Source organism: Benincasa hispida, chromosome 5 (genome assembly GCF_027475165.1).
Source record: "Benincasa hispida cultivar pf3 chromosome 5, pf3_genome.v1.1, whole genome shotgun sequence".
NCBI classification, from domain to species: Eukaryota; Viridiplantae; Streptophyta; class Magnoliopsida; order Cucurbitales; family Cucurbitaceae; genus Benincasa; species Benincasa hispida.
The window spans coordinates 8,510,061-8,524,437 of record NC_143482.1 but is presented as its reverse complement, the minus strand read 5'-3'; the positions used below and the strand labels follow the sequence as shown (position 1 = coordinate 8,524,437).

The 14,377-nt window shown below is 33.0% G+C and overlaps 1 protein-coding gene across 1 annotated transcript; it reads right to left on the bottom strand.

Annotated features, from left to right (window-relative positions):
• Positions 1–6,866: 6,866 nt before the first annotated feature.
• Positions 6,867–13,958, bottom strand: LOC120077957 (putative glutathione peroxidase 5). The gene is made up of 6 exons (XM_039032095.2): positions 13,686–13,958; positions 13,535–13,611; positions 13,382–13,443; positions 13,043–13,161; positions 7,418–7,585; positions 6,867–7,226 (listed from the first exon to the last, which is right to left on the bottom strand). The coding sequence occupies exons 1-6, from the start codon at positions 13,737–13,739 to the stop codon at positions 7,194–7,196; spliced, it is 513 nt and encodes a 170-aa protein (XP_038888023.1). The 5' UTR covers positions 13,740–13,958; the 3' UTR covers positions 6,867–7,193.
• Positions 13,959–14,377: the final 419 nt, after the last annotated feature.

Here is a 14,377-nt window from a genome sequence, read left to right as displayed (position 1 = left end):
TGTTTATTCAAAATTATCCTTAGATTTGCATGGGCGAGGGTTGGCTCAACAACACTGGTTCAATAAGTCTTCTATTTCAGGGGTAAAACCGGGTAGATAGCTAAGGGCATAGGGTGCAAGACGAAATTCACTTATACACATTTTAGGGATAGTAGAGAGGTTGGGTCTTGAACAAGGGACCCCACCTTTTCATTAGCCTGAAAGGGACTCGGTTTGATGATTGGATCACAAACCAGTTGTTCATTAGAGGATCAGTGGGACTTAAGGGACAAGATGTAATCTCGGACATAAAAACAACTATTGATCCAACCATTATTACGAACAACCTGTGAAGAGTTGGCTTACTGATTATGGTTATATCGAGTAGATAGAAATATATCTATAGTGAGGGGAGTGTAACTACTGGGATTTAGTGGAGTGACCCGGTAGTTAATGAATGTTGGTTAATTAGATTAAAGAGTTTAACCGGTTAATCTCAGATGATTAGAGCCCATGATCTGTAGGTCCATTAGGTCCCCTACTAGCTTTCAAGTGGATTAAACCTAAGAATAACATGATGAGTGAATTTGAAACGTTCAAATTCGAATTAAGGGAATCAATAATTATATACGACATGATTACACATTTAATTATCGAATTAAACGGAATTGGAGAATTGATAATATTTAAATTTGATTTAAATATTAATTACATGAATAGAGATTCATGATTGTGGAATTGGTATTTAATAAATTTAATATTTGATATTAAATTAATATAATTAATTAAAAATTTTAATTAATTATTAAGGTTTAATTTTATTTGAAATTAATCATTGAATTAATTTTGTATAAGATTAATGAAATTTTATATTAATTTTTGAATTAATATATAAAATTATAATTTCATATTAATTTTGAAATTTTGATTTTAAAATTTAAAATTGAATTTTAAATTCAATTTAAAAATTATGAAATTTCATTAAGTGAGTTTTTCCCATAATCGACACTAATTTTCCACTAATATATCTTAAGTTTTGGTGTTAGTCTCTCATGGGTTTGAGGTGCATGTTGTAGATGAACAAAAAGGATTTCATTTTCCAGGATGAAGTATTAATGCAAAAATGAAAAATTGAGAGGAAAATTGGTTATTCTCTCTTCACACCAAAATACTCCAAGGATGGATTTTTCTCTTAATTTTCACCCTCATTTTGGATCTCACAATCCAATCTAAGATTCTAGAGGATAGTAGGAAAGATCAAGTGGTGGTCCACAACAATTTGGAGTGAAGATTGAAGAAGAATTTAAAGATTTAAAGTGTTCTTCAAAGGTATCTTCAAAACCCTATTTTCAGTTTATGAACATCCTTGCTTAGTTACTAAAATTGATTGAATTAGAGTGCTTAATGATTTTGTTTGCTTTCAGTCATTGCATTCTAACTCCAACATTTACGTTCCAAGTTTTTGATAATTATTGTATGTCAACTGGAATATGTGTTGAAATCTTGTAACTCATGTTCATACATAAAATGACTTAGCAGAATCATTCATAAAATATTTGTAGTTAATTCATTACTTATGAGAGTTAAGCTTCCTACATCTGTATGAGGACATGTTATTTACTATTTTGTATACAGCGTCACTTGTACGCATTAAGCCAATAGCTTATTATAAGTACTTACCATTACAATTTAATGTGTTCAAAACTCCTAGTTAAGTATGGTTTGGAGGCATGATATGAGAGATTATAAGGAATTTTGTTTTGGTGTAAAAGAAAAATATCTCATTATCATATGGAACTTTAGGAGAATATGAGTTGGATAGAAAGATAGTTTACATAATTGATCGGTATGGAACTTTGTTTTAACACAAGAATCTGTTACCGAAATAAAAGGTTGAGAAGGGATAAGCTAAAATGGAGTTACTAGTAACAGTAGATGTTCAAGAACTATTGACATGGTATGTTGACACTTCATTAGTTAAGAAGTAAACCATTGAGGGCATTATTAAGATTTAAGGGATTTTGACGTAGTGTACAAGTTCGAAACATGAACTAACAAGACCATCAATTTGATTGAAAAAGGAAATTAATCCAATTCGAGGTAGACAAAAGTGGTATATGCACAAAAGTAAGTAAGTTTAATCTTCCAATATCACCATTGGTATAAGGGATAAACTGGCAATAAAGTTGAGTTGATAACAAGAAGTTGCTATAGATGGGTTTGGAGCAGTACAGGATAGTATGTTTTCCCTTGCATGGGCAATGAATTAATTAGCTCTAGGGAATACGAGTAATTCAAGCTCGGACTTATGAATCAAGAAGGTTTTTATCGTAAAATAGGGATCAAATACGATTATTACAAGGTTATGAAAATGTGTTATCAATTGACTGATACTTTGGCATCCAGGGACTTCAAAACCTCATTTTCAGAGGAAATTTTAGACTCATCTGTAACAGGGTCTAAATAATGATATGTGATTGTTTTAAGGCTAAAGAATAATATGAGGATTGGCTCAATAAAGTTTTATAGCTCATGACAGTATAGAGCCTCGTGATGAGTTTCTCATGAATGTGAGACTTAATTAGATAGAGTTATTCTCAGACATGTAGACCCTAAGAAAGACATCATAGTCGGCGCTTTTAGAGTAGAAGCAGTTTTCAGTTGATCAGATTTGTTCTGGAACATATCTTCAGATGATGCATTATCGTGGTAACACTACGAATACGTCTCGCTTTGTAGATATTACAATTGTTGTAAAGTGCTACAAATGATTTGATCCTAATCATTCATGTAGAGACATGTGAGCGGTGGTGTTCTATACAAAGAATTCTGTATAAGATCAGACCACGAAATGACTAGTCTCATTGAGACTTACGTTTCACCAGGATGACCATATGTGACATGACCTAAATTTTGAGTGGGTTGTAAACTCTTGCCTATGAAGATTTGTATGGGTGAGAGTGGCCAGATCGCCAACTCAATAAGCCTACAATTTTGGGGATCGTCTGATTAGGAAGCTGGGAACACAACTACACAAGACAGAATTCACTCATTCCTTAACGTCTGGGTAAGTAGATAAATTGCTCCCTTAAGGGTTGATTCCAAGGCTTGAACAATGCAGTGCCACACCCTCTCTTGGCCTGAGAAGGGTTTGGTTATAGTGGGACTATGACTTATTGTTCATTAGAGGGATCAGTAGTACTTAAGGAGTTAGATGTAACTACAGGGGCAAAATGGTAATTTTGGCCCAACTGTACTTACATGCAATTTGTGAAGAGTCATTGTGTCGTTGATTCGTTATATCCAATGGATACATAAATACATCTATAGTGCGAAGAGTGCAGCTGTCGGTTTTTAGTGGAGTGATCGACAGTTAATAGATGTTGAATAACTTAATTAAAGGGGTTTAATTAATTATTCAAGTACCATTGGTGCTTCAATCTACATGTCCATAAGGTCCCATCTATAGCTCAACATGGATTATTGAGAATTAATTTTGGATTAATTTGAATTTTTCAAATTAATTGAGGGAACTAATTATATATAATATAATTAATTTAAAATAATTATATGTGATATAATTAATATAATGTATTTGATACATGATCATATACAGTTTATTTTTAGAGGAATTAAATATTTGAATATGATTCAAATATTAATTATATGGATTCTATTCATATAATTATATGATTTATATTAAATACTATAAATGAATGAGAGAAATAAAACTATATGTTATATTGTATTTGATACAATATTAAAACTATAGGTTATGTGCTATATTTGATATGACATATAGTTTAATATATAGTTTAATATATATTATATGATAAGGTGGTTATCATATATATATATATAATTTAATTAATTTGTTAAATTATTTTTTTAATTAATTTGGGAGGGATGGTGGAAGAAGGGGTTGGTTTTAACGTATTCATCTTCTTCATAGAAGAGATGAAATACGATTTGATCTCTCTAGATTAACCAACACTCACTCAGAAGAAAATCTTCTTTTCTCCTCTCAATCTACTCTCCTCCCAAAATCTCAGAGCCCACACAACTCTTTAGAATTCTCTTCCCTAAAGAGAATACAGGAGTTCTTGTGGTGGTGGTCATCTTGGATCGTGATTGTTTGTGATCGTTTTTGGAGAGGGGATTTTGTGAAGAAGGTTCCAACTCTTCAAGGGTGAGTCTTCCCTAAACCCTAATTTATTTTTCTCTCTCTAGCATGCTGTAATTTTTGAAATAATGTAGTGTTCTATAAAATTTCTTTTATGTGAAAATAAAATTTTGGGATCGATCCCCACTTCCGTAATGGACCATATGGTTCCTTCATAAATACCCATTTCCCCTCATTTTAGGTCATTTAACTCGGGGGTTTTAGACCCATCCAATTCTCTCCTCCCCATTCTCTTTTCTCTTTTCCTCTATTTTTCTTAGTTTTGGGGCCTTTTTTGTGATTGTATTGCCAACCTTGGACTGATTTGTGACTATGGTGAGTCTGCTAGCTTAGAGCTAAGTGAAACCTATTGTTTGATTTTGAGGATTTGAGCTTAATATCAAAATTATTAATGAATTTGTATGGTTCTTGAATGAATTTTAACATCTATACTTAGTATATATGATTGGATTGGTTACCCACCACGTTCTTTGTTAGGCTAAATATTTACATATAATATGCTATATAACTGTATGTAAATCCCCAAGTAGCAAAAATCCAAAACATGCTCGTGTGTGGATTTTAGGTTGTTTAGAATGACTCTTTTGCAATATTACATGATTGGAGAATTCAAAAACGTAATCGATCAGTGACTTAGGCTATCCAGGTTATTAATTATTTTGACTAGATTCTCTAGGCTTGTTTGATTCTTATGGTCACTGTTGAACCCAATCAATAGAGCATCTAATTTAATTAAATAGCTAATTAATATATAGGTCACTTGTCTCGATTTTTTAGACAAGTGGACTAAGTAGGTTTATTCATGAGAAGTAATTTATAGAATTCTATGATCAATCAAATAATTAGGTGGATTCTACCTCTAATTAAAATTGCCCCAAGAGCCAAATAATCTGTTTTTCCATATTTTAAGTTGTCTTTCCATTCTTTGTTATTTTCTGTTTTTTTTTATTTCTTTCATCTTGTACTTATAAATTTATTTCAATGAAATTATCTTTTATTCTTTCTGTTATGAACTAAATTCTTCGAGGAGAGTTCACTTTACTAGATGCCCTAAAACTAAAAGAATGGAATGGTTTAAGACTTGGTGAAGTATTGCACCTTTCCCTATCTTCTATTTCTTCTCTCTCTCTCTCTCTTAAACCATGTTATCTTAGTGATTTAAATGGGTCATTTATTCTAACGTGTTTGTTGAGCCTTATGCTAAGAAGGTTAAGATAATAAACGAAGTTCATAAAATTATATGCGACTAAGATCCTATTTTAGGACATTACATGATCTTAGATAATAAGACGCACTATATAGCTAAAAGACTATATGAAACTATCTAAGTTAACCACAAACATATAGAAAGGTTGCTTAGACGTCTAAAGGTACTTCAAATCGAGGCGGAACAGAAGTAGATCTTAGTTTATAGTAGGATGAGAGTGTGGTTGCAATGCAACCGCAATGCTCAAAGCACTTTACCTAGGGGTTGAGGCTTAACTCGAACCCCCTACTTGTTATCATTAGTTATTTTCTTACCTACAATTCACTTACATTCACTTATTTTCACTAGTTACCAATTGATTTATTTATTTTAAAAAAAAATCTTTTTTTTAGAAATTTGAGTTTCACGCATTAGTCTCGCGAAAAACAATATTAAGAATATCTCCATTTTACTCCTTGTTGATAGTTTACGTTTGCATTTACCTTGATTATTTTCAAATGCTTTTTGAACTATAACACCCCACACTCATTCTTGTCATCACCTTCACAGAAAACAAAACACTTTTTCAATTAAATTTTTATTTAATTTTGATAGATTAATAAATTAATTTTTTTTATTTCTTTATATTCCATTAGTGACTCTGATTAATGCTCAACCACCTTGTAAATTCTCAATCACCTTATTACAGGTTCCTTTTGATTTGTGTGGTGTGGTCTTCCATGAAGTATTACTTCTAACTAAATTGAATCAAAGTTATTGATGCTAACATCTCCTATGCCAAAATCTTACTCCTATATATGTGTGTATGCACAATATGTTATCCTCTCTTGAGACAAACTCCACTGCTTCTTCTCCCATGTGCTTGGTGAGTTTTTTTTTTTTTTAATACGTCTCTGGTGTTCTTCCCACTATCTAGAAACATATCTTCTTACATTTCTTTTGGATAGTAGGTGGTTTACCTCCGAGAAAGTTATTTTCGTGCAAAGATTATTCCTTTTCCAATACTACTAGTTATGCTATTACTTTTATTAACATGTCTTACTTTCTTGTGAAATTGGATAACATCTTACATTTTAGGAGTTACAAATTTCTCGTAACTAATAACTATATGTTCATTATAGATATTATACATTTTTCTTTCAATCTGTTTAGAAAATTTTACTTGAAATTTGTACTTTCCTTTATTATGGTTACTTGTATTACTTGTAGGACCCAAACTTGTATTACTAACATGCTCTTGCATTATTAGTTTGAGGTTTCATGAGTTTAAAAATTGAATTATTATTTTGTTCCAAGTACTTATACACTGTTTTTATTCCATGTATATGAACCTTATATCAGTATTATGGGTGTAGTGAAATGTTTATCCATCACTATCTTGAAAAGTCAAATGCAAAGAAAGCCTCGTCTCCTTAGAACTTAAGGACACAGTTATACAACCTATAGAATAGATCCTGTTCAAAAAAAGTTGTAAAAGAAAGAAAGACAACTCCTAAATTCTTCAATTGGCACCCTTGATACAAATAAACTCCTTTCAACTTTACAAACATAAAAGATTTCAAAAAAAAAAAAAAAAAAAACTTTACGAACATAAAGGTGTATGAAAGATGGAAAGTCTTATAGTTCTGTAATCCTTCCATTGGCACCCTTGTTCATAAATAATACATTGCAGGGTTATCGGCTTACTTAATTTGATCGAGCTGAAGTCAGTCAAATAATCCGTACATGATCAGTTTCAATGTATAAATACAGCCAAATCTTGCTTAATAATGTCTCTATATGAAGGGACTAAGCTTCATCCAAGCGCACTACAAGCTCTCCCCCTTAAACTTCTCCAAGTGCTTCCTTGATATCGGCCTGCATCACAAAGAAATATGACAAGCAATAGGTTCATTTTCACCCATAAACAGATCGGTATACAATGAATGTTTGGATTGACTTTTTAAGTGTTTAAATAAGTATTTATATAAGTGCAGAAAAAAATATAAACACTTCAAAGGTCAATTCAAATAGACCTTACAAATGTTAAAAGAGCTATTGAGAATTACCTCAATTGCCAGGGGAGTAGTAGTGGTGCCATAGCGTTTGATGGCATGACCTTCTTTGTCAACTAAGAACTTGGTGAAATTCCACTTTATTCTAGTCCCCAAGAATCCAGTTTTACAAGCTTTAAGGAACTTATAGATGGGTGCCGTATCAGGACCGTTCACACTTACCTGAAAACAAAAGATGGGATGTCTTTCAAAACCAGGATTAAGTTTAGAGAGTGAAGTATAAATTTAATAATTCTCATTTAGATGAAGGTGACCAAACGATACTCTCTGCAAGATCATGCACTGATAAGTTCAAAGTACAGCATGGTATACTACACAGAGTTCAGCTCGGTGCAGCAGAAGGCACAGGCTGAGTTTTCTTAATGAAACATCAAGCTGTCATTGATAAATGAAAGTGGTAGGAACAAGCGCAGGCTGAGCTTCTTCAATCCGTATATAGTTGGTCAATATCCATAGTGGTAGAGCTCACGAAAATAAATCTAACAACCCATGAGACTACTACAGCCATTTATTGCAGCATTACAATAATACAAGGAGACTACGTATGGCGTGGAATAATTTGTAGAAGGGATATCTCTAAATCGCAAGACATTGGTTCATTTCAAAAATTAATTAACCAAGCAAGTATATCAAATTTTTGTGCGGTTCTACTTCTGTTATTCATTGTTTTATAGGAAATTTCTGCTTTTCATTTTTATAACATCATTATCTTCTTATTATGAGTGCCGACAACATAAGAGATTGAGAATGTTATGAAATAGAGCATCAAAGGGGAGTGAAAGGACCTTGTAGAAGAAATAGAGGGTTGTCTTCAATATGTTAGATTGAATTTTAAACAAACTTCCTGCACTGATTGTTCGAGAGGCATGAATGAGGAAAATGAAGGAGAGAGTGAAATGTTTTCCTTGTAGTGAGAAAATAAGCTCAGCCTATCGAGCTAGAAGGGAAACATGTAGGGTATATATAGAGGAAAAGATGGCAAAGAAAGGAGGATATATGCTAACTAGCACGTGACAGCATGGGGTAATAATCACGTGTGACAGTGTCATGCCAAGGGTCAAAGGCATTTATAAATGAGAAACTAAACACTATTAACTTATCACCCCCTAAACGGGTTGTAACCACAGGAAGTTTGATGTGTAAGCTAATTGTTTAAGACACAGAGTTCCATTAGCGCATCGGCAAAATGTTTTTCTGATTGACTAAATTGGACATGTATAGGTTCCTGCTAAATGGGCTGCACATATATTTTTCACATGGTAGAAGAGGTCGCTGAGATGGATGTGAAGTTCTCTTAGAACAGATTGAATCTAGGTTAAATCTGACAGTAGCATCTATGAGGGCAGAAACCATATTCAACACTTAAACAAGATACAACACGAGGTTTTCCTATAGACCAAAAAACCAGATTCGGCTCATAAAACACACAATAACTACATGGCCTTCTACTACTATTGTTAGACCCCCACTTCAGAAGACTTGTCCTAGAAAGAATAAAGTTGGGCTGAACGATGGAGTTTGGTCAAGTGATGGGGGACTCTACCTATAAATTCACTATTTTCTTTTTAGGCACGACTTCCAAGGGAAAACTTATTGGAAACTGAAGGGGAATACGAATGAAGCAATTTTTGGGGGGCAATGCCCAATGGAGAGCTGGTGTGAGACACGAAAATCAGTAGAAATGTGAATTTGCTTCTTTTTCCTTCTCTCTCTCTCTCTCTCTCTCTCTCTCTCTCTCTCTCTTTTTCCTTGTAATGACTTCATTGATGTTAGTTGAGACTTTTATTTAAGATCCTTTAGCAACAATCCCTCATACCCTTGTTACTCAAGTATACTCTAGGGGACGACTGCAGGCATATGTCATATACCAGTTCATTCTTCAACATATGATCAAGGAAAGAAGGCAATTTGATGTAAATGAGTGTTTCCAATCAAGGTTAACCCGGATGAATCAGTTTCTCGGTTGGAAGATAACTTGTTGCTAAAGGTTATGCTTTAAGTATATAGGATTTTGACTATTTTGACAGTTTTCTCTCTGGTTGCTAAATTAACTTCTGTTAGGGGGTGTTTTTGTCTTTTTTCTACTGTTCTAGGGTTTCAGTCTTGGGGCTATTTATATCTGAGTTTGGCTGCCTTGTACTATGTAACAAAATTAATAAAATTTCTATATCGTAGTTTTTTCTCCCTGGTATAGAGTTTTCCACGTAAAATCTTGTCTTCTTTCTTCTTCCCTTACTTTTCAATACTACTAAGTACTGACCTTTTCATCAAAGAATGCTTTTCTATATTGATGTAATCTTGGTTCTTACTACTGTTGGGAGTTAGTTAGTTAGTTAGTATTCTGTCCTGTGAAAGGTTCTTAATCTTTTCATTTTCCTTGAATTTTATTTTTATTTTTATTTTATTTATTTATTTCTTTTTCTTTTTCTTTTTTTTTTTTTTTTGTAAACATAAAGTTATCAAGAGGAACTAATTAACTCTCATCAGCCTAACTTGCTATTATCCACCCTTGGCTTAGTATTTAAACTAAGACACGACCCAGATTCCCAGGAGGCAGCAGTGGGAAATCTTGGACAGGTTGGAATTTAATGAATTAATTCATAAGCATTATTCATAAAGTCTTGTTTGCCAAACTTGTATGCAACATTGGTATCAAAGCTCCAAAAGATTTTAGACCTCATGGCTGGGAAATCCAATGCAACTTCTAGTTTGGTACGCAGTGCAAATACCCAAAATCACATTCTTTCTGCAGCAATGACCGCAGAAGCCAAATCCGGTTCATTTGAAGCTGTCAGTTGAAGACTGAAGGTGATATTAGTTAGATACCCTTGAGTCTTGAAGACATTCACACACTGTTGGGACAATTAACCGACAACTCGAGCAACTAACTGTTGTTCCTCCACCTCCTCAACCTTCGGATAATAGAGGAAATGCAAGAAATAGGAATAAAAAATAACCAGGATAACAAAATTGCACAAGATCCAATATCACCAGCGCACGATCACCATCTCCAGTAAGAAATTAAGAAATACAGCAAGAAGATCAAGTAACAGAGTCTTCCAGCAAACAGCAATGATGAACTTCTTCGAAATTTCCCTTTTATGCAACCAATAAAAATTAATCATGACCAAGAACATGACAACCAGCCACAAGACTACTAGATGAAGGTTGACATGCCAACATTTAATGAAAAGATTAAAATCCTTACACACAACAGAATACTAACTAACCCGACAGTAGTAAGAACCAAGATTACATCATATGTGGTAATCTCCGGAAGGAAGTTTATATGGAGCAACAAATTTTGTTGCTAAGGAGGAAAGTGATAAGTTTGTAGTCTTAGAAAATTTTTGTATGGTTTGAAACAGAGTCTACAGGCATGGTTTGATAAATTTAGTGAAGCACTCGAACAACTTGGTATGAAGAAGAATACGTCTAATCACTTTATTTTCTACCAACGATTTGAGAGTGGAATTACCCTACTTCATGTATATCTTGATGATATTGTTATCACAGGAAACAATACTTTAGGTATATCTCCAAGCAAAACTTTCTTTTAGGGTCAATTTCATACTGAGGATATTGGAACACTAAAGTACTTTTTAAGTATTGAGGTGATGAGAAGAAAGAAATGTAGCTTTAGTCCCGATGAAAATATGTACTTGATTTGTTATTTGACATAAGAAAATTAGGAGTCAAACCATATAGTATCTAAAGGCTACCAAATCTGCAACTCATCAGGAGAATTATTTAAAGATTTTAAGAGATATAGAAGATTAGTTGGAAAGTTGAATTATCTAGCAATAACATGACCTAGCACTTTCAATATATGCAATCTCCTATAGTGGATCATTGGTCTGAATTGAACAAATTCTAATGTTACCCAAAAGCTCCACCTTAATCTTATATAAAAATCATAGTCATGCAAAAGATGAATGTTCTTGAGATGTTGATTGGCCTGGATCTAGAGAAGAGAGAAGATCAACCTGAAGTTATTGTCTTTGTAGGAGGTGAATTGGTGTCACGAAAAAGTAAGAAGGGGCCAGAGAGGACCTAGGTGATTAGATTTGTTTTGGGATAGTAAATAGAAGCAGTGCCCTTTTCCAAATATATGGCATTCGTATTGGTATTAGCCAGAGTTTGCAGATAATCTTATTGGACTATTTTAGATTTCCTTGTTGCTCAGGAGGTTTCATGGAAATGCTTAATTGGGATGTGGATGAGGTAAGAAAATCTTTATGAGGGTTGGAGTAGCTGTATTGGTTGTTAGGCTTTGGGGTAAAAGGCTGGTTGGAACCTGTTATAGTTCTATCGTTAGGGTTTTCCATTCTTGTAAAAATCTTTATTATATTTTCCTTTTCTATGCTTTCCTTCTTTGATCACTCTTGTACACTTGTATATATTCATATCTTTAGTGAATGGAATAATACATTCTGATTGTCTCAAAACTAAGAGTTTTACAATACCTAAGTGAGAATTTAGTAATAAATTTCTCCTTTCCCAAGGAGATTTGAAACTCATCAACCAACTTTGGACATCTTCCATTGGGTGATCTGCACTACTGTACATGGATACTACAAAATGTTTATACTCTGCTGCAAGTCGACGTTGCTGTAAGTTAATAGTTCTCCAATAGCTTCAAGAAATTTTTTTCCCCCAATATCTTCGAGTTTATCAGCCACATCTATATTATGTCTAGATACTGAAAAGATTTTGTTTCCAGAAACACAGTAGCTATATTTCTTAACATGGAATTTACTTCCCCAACTTAGAATCCATAAAGAACTTCATGAGCCGATGAACATTTCATAACCAAATTTAAGGATCTAAATAGTTCAAATAAACCATGAGACAAGAGAAATTGACCTGCCTGATGACCTCAAGAACAACTCTAATAGGTGATTTTTTTTTTTTTTTTTTTTTTCATTTTGCTATTGTTAGGATGAACAACAATCACATTGCTAAAACAAGGTTTTCAAAAGGCAGGTGCCACAAGAACTTAATAGATCAATCTTAGTAGTTCACCTTTTAAGAGCTGCAAAACTAAAAGAAATGATTAAGAGAAAATCGAAGATCTGGAATTAACCGCTCTGCATGTGAGTTGGCTACATCACCAATAGTTGACTTGGGAGATACTAACCAGATAGAGTAAGGGTAACAGTTGACCGGTTGAGCTTGTCAACAGATATAGAACAATAAATCTTTCAAATTAGTAGGATTATGAGTAGCATAGATCTAATGTCTATCTTAAACTACAAGCAGAAGAAGATTTAATGATAAAAAGAACCAAATTTGTCCACATCAAGGTTCAAACATCATGAGACAAAATCATTGCATACAGATACGAAAAGGGGTAGAATGACCGAGAAGGATGAGGGCTATGCGTGGGTAAAAGTAATTAATAACAAGTCAACGAAAAATATATGGAGGGAAAAAACTGATTCTCATTGAATTATCAGATAAAACCTCTGATTATCTGTACAGTGCAAGAGTGAAATTAATTAAGAACAAATCTAACAAACTCTAGTTACAAAATAGGAATTATAGATAACAAACTAACTACAATCACTAAAATAAAAATTTAAAGAAAAAAACAAAACCAAAAAAACGCTAAAATACCTTTTGGAATATTGGATACTCAGCTTTGAATCTTGTACAGGCAAATTCCTGTGCCTCCTGGCTGGATCCAGGTTCCTGATTCAAAAACTGATTGCATGGAAAAGCCAAGATCTCTAAGCCTGGAAATCAGCGTATAGGTACAGTTAACGAAGTAAAGAAGCTAATGAACCATATTAAACCAAATAGAAGATTATAGTACAGCTTTCAAAGAAACTCTAATAATCCATCATTCACAAAAAAAGAGGAGGAACCAAATCACCAATACCTGAAAGCAACAAATATCTTGCTAAGATGAGGATTAGGAAAATTAATAGAAGTGGAATCAAGAAACGTACAGACCTTTTTCTTTGTATTTGGTGTAAAGTTCCGTCAGCTGGGTATAATTTGAATCTGTGTAACCACTGCCCAAACAATTCAAAATTCTCCATAAATTAGAATCCCATGATTTCAAGTAACCAGGAAGAACAAAGTAAAGAAGAAAAGAAGACGCACCATTTTGAAGCAACATTTACCACAAGAAGAACCTTCCCCCGGTAGATGCTAAGGTCCACGTCTTGTCCTCTGGCATCCTTCAACATCATAAAGGATTTAACTTCGTTAGAAGAAGAAGAAGAGTGTAGCAGGAAAGAAGATGAGAATTTACCTTCACTACGAATTCATGAATGGACTTCTCAGAGACTGATTGAGAAGCACCCATTTTCTCTTATTCTGTTCTGTTCTGTTCTTCTTCCCGGGCAGGATAATCTGTTTATTAATGTTTTTATAAGGGTAAATATGGTACTTTACTTTATAAAAAACTTTTTTTTTTTTTGGTTTTTTTTTTTTTTTTAGGAAATTTTATATTTAGTTGAATATTATTGGTTACTGAACAATAAATAAATAAGAGATAGTATTGTGAGTTGTGCAGTGTTATAATATTAGTTTTGCTTGGTAGAGGTACCTATATTGGTTGTTTGTTTGTTTTTCAGTCAATAACAAATAAATTAATTAAGAGGTAGTTGTGTTGATATATTTAAAAGATATTTGTATGGTTAATAGGATAATTATATTAACTATTCTGAAAGTATTAATTATATTTGGTCAATACATATCTTTTGTATTAATTATATAATATCGTGGTATAAAAAAATTCAAGTTGAATTTTAGGAATAATAAAATTTGTTGCGAAAGAAATTAATGTTACACATTTATTAATGATAAGACATAGTGTTTTGTTTCTTATCCTTTCGTAGCTTATCTTCTTTCTAAAAAACAAAATTTACAGTTGAATAACCTAATTGTCGATTAAGTAGCATTGATATTGATGTGGTGGTTGTAGTTAACTAGATTGGACTA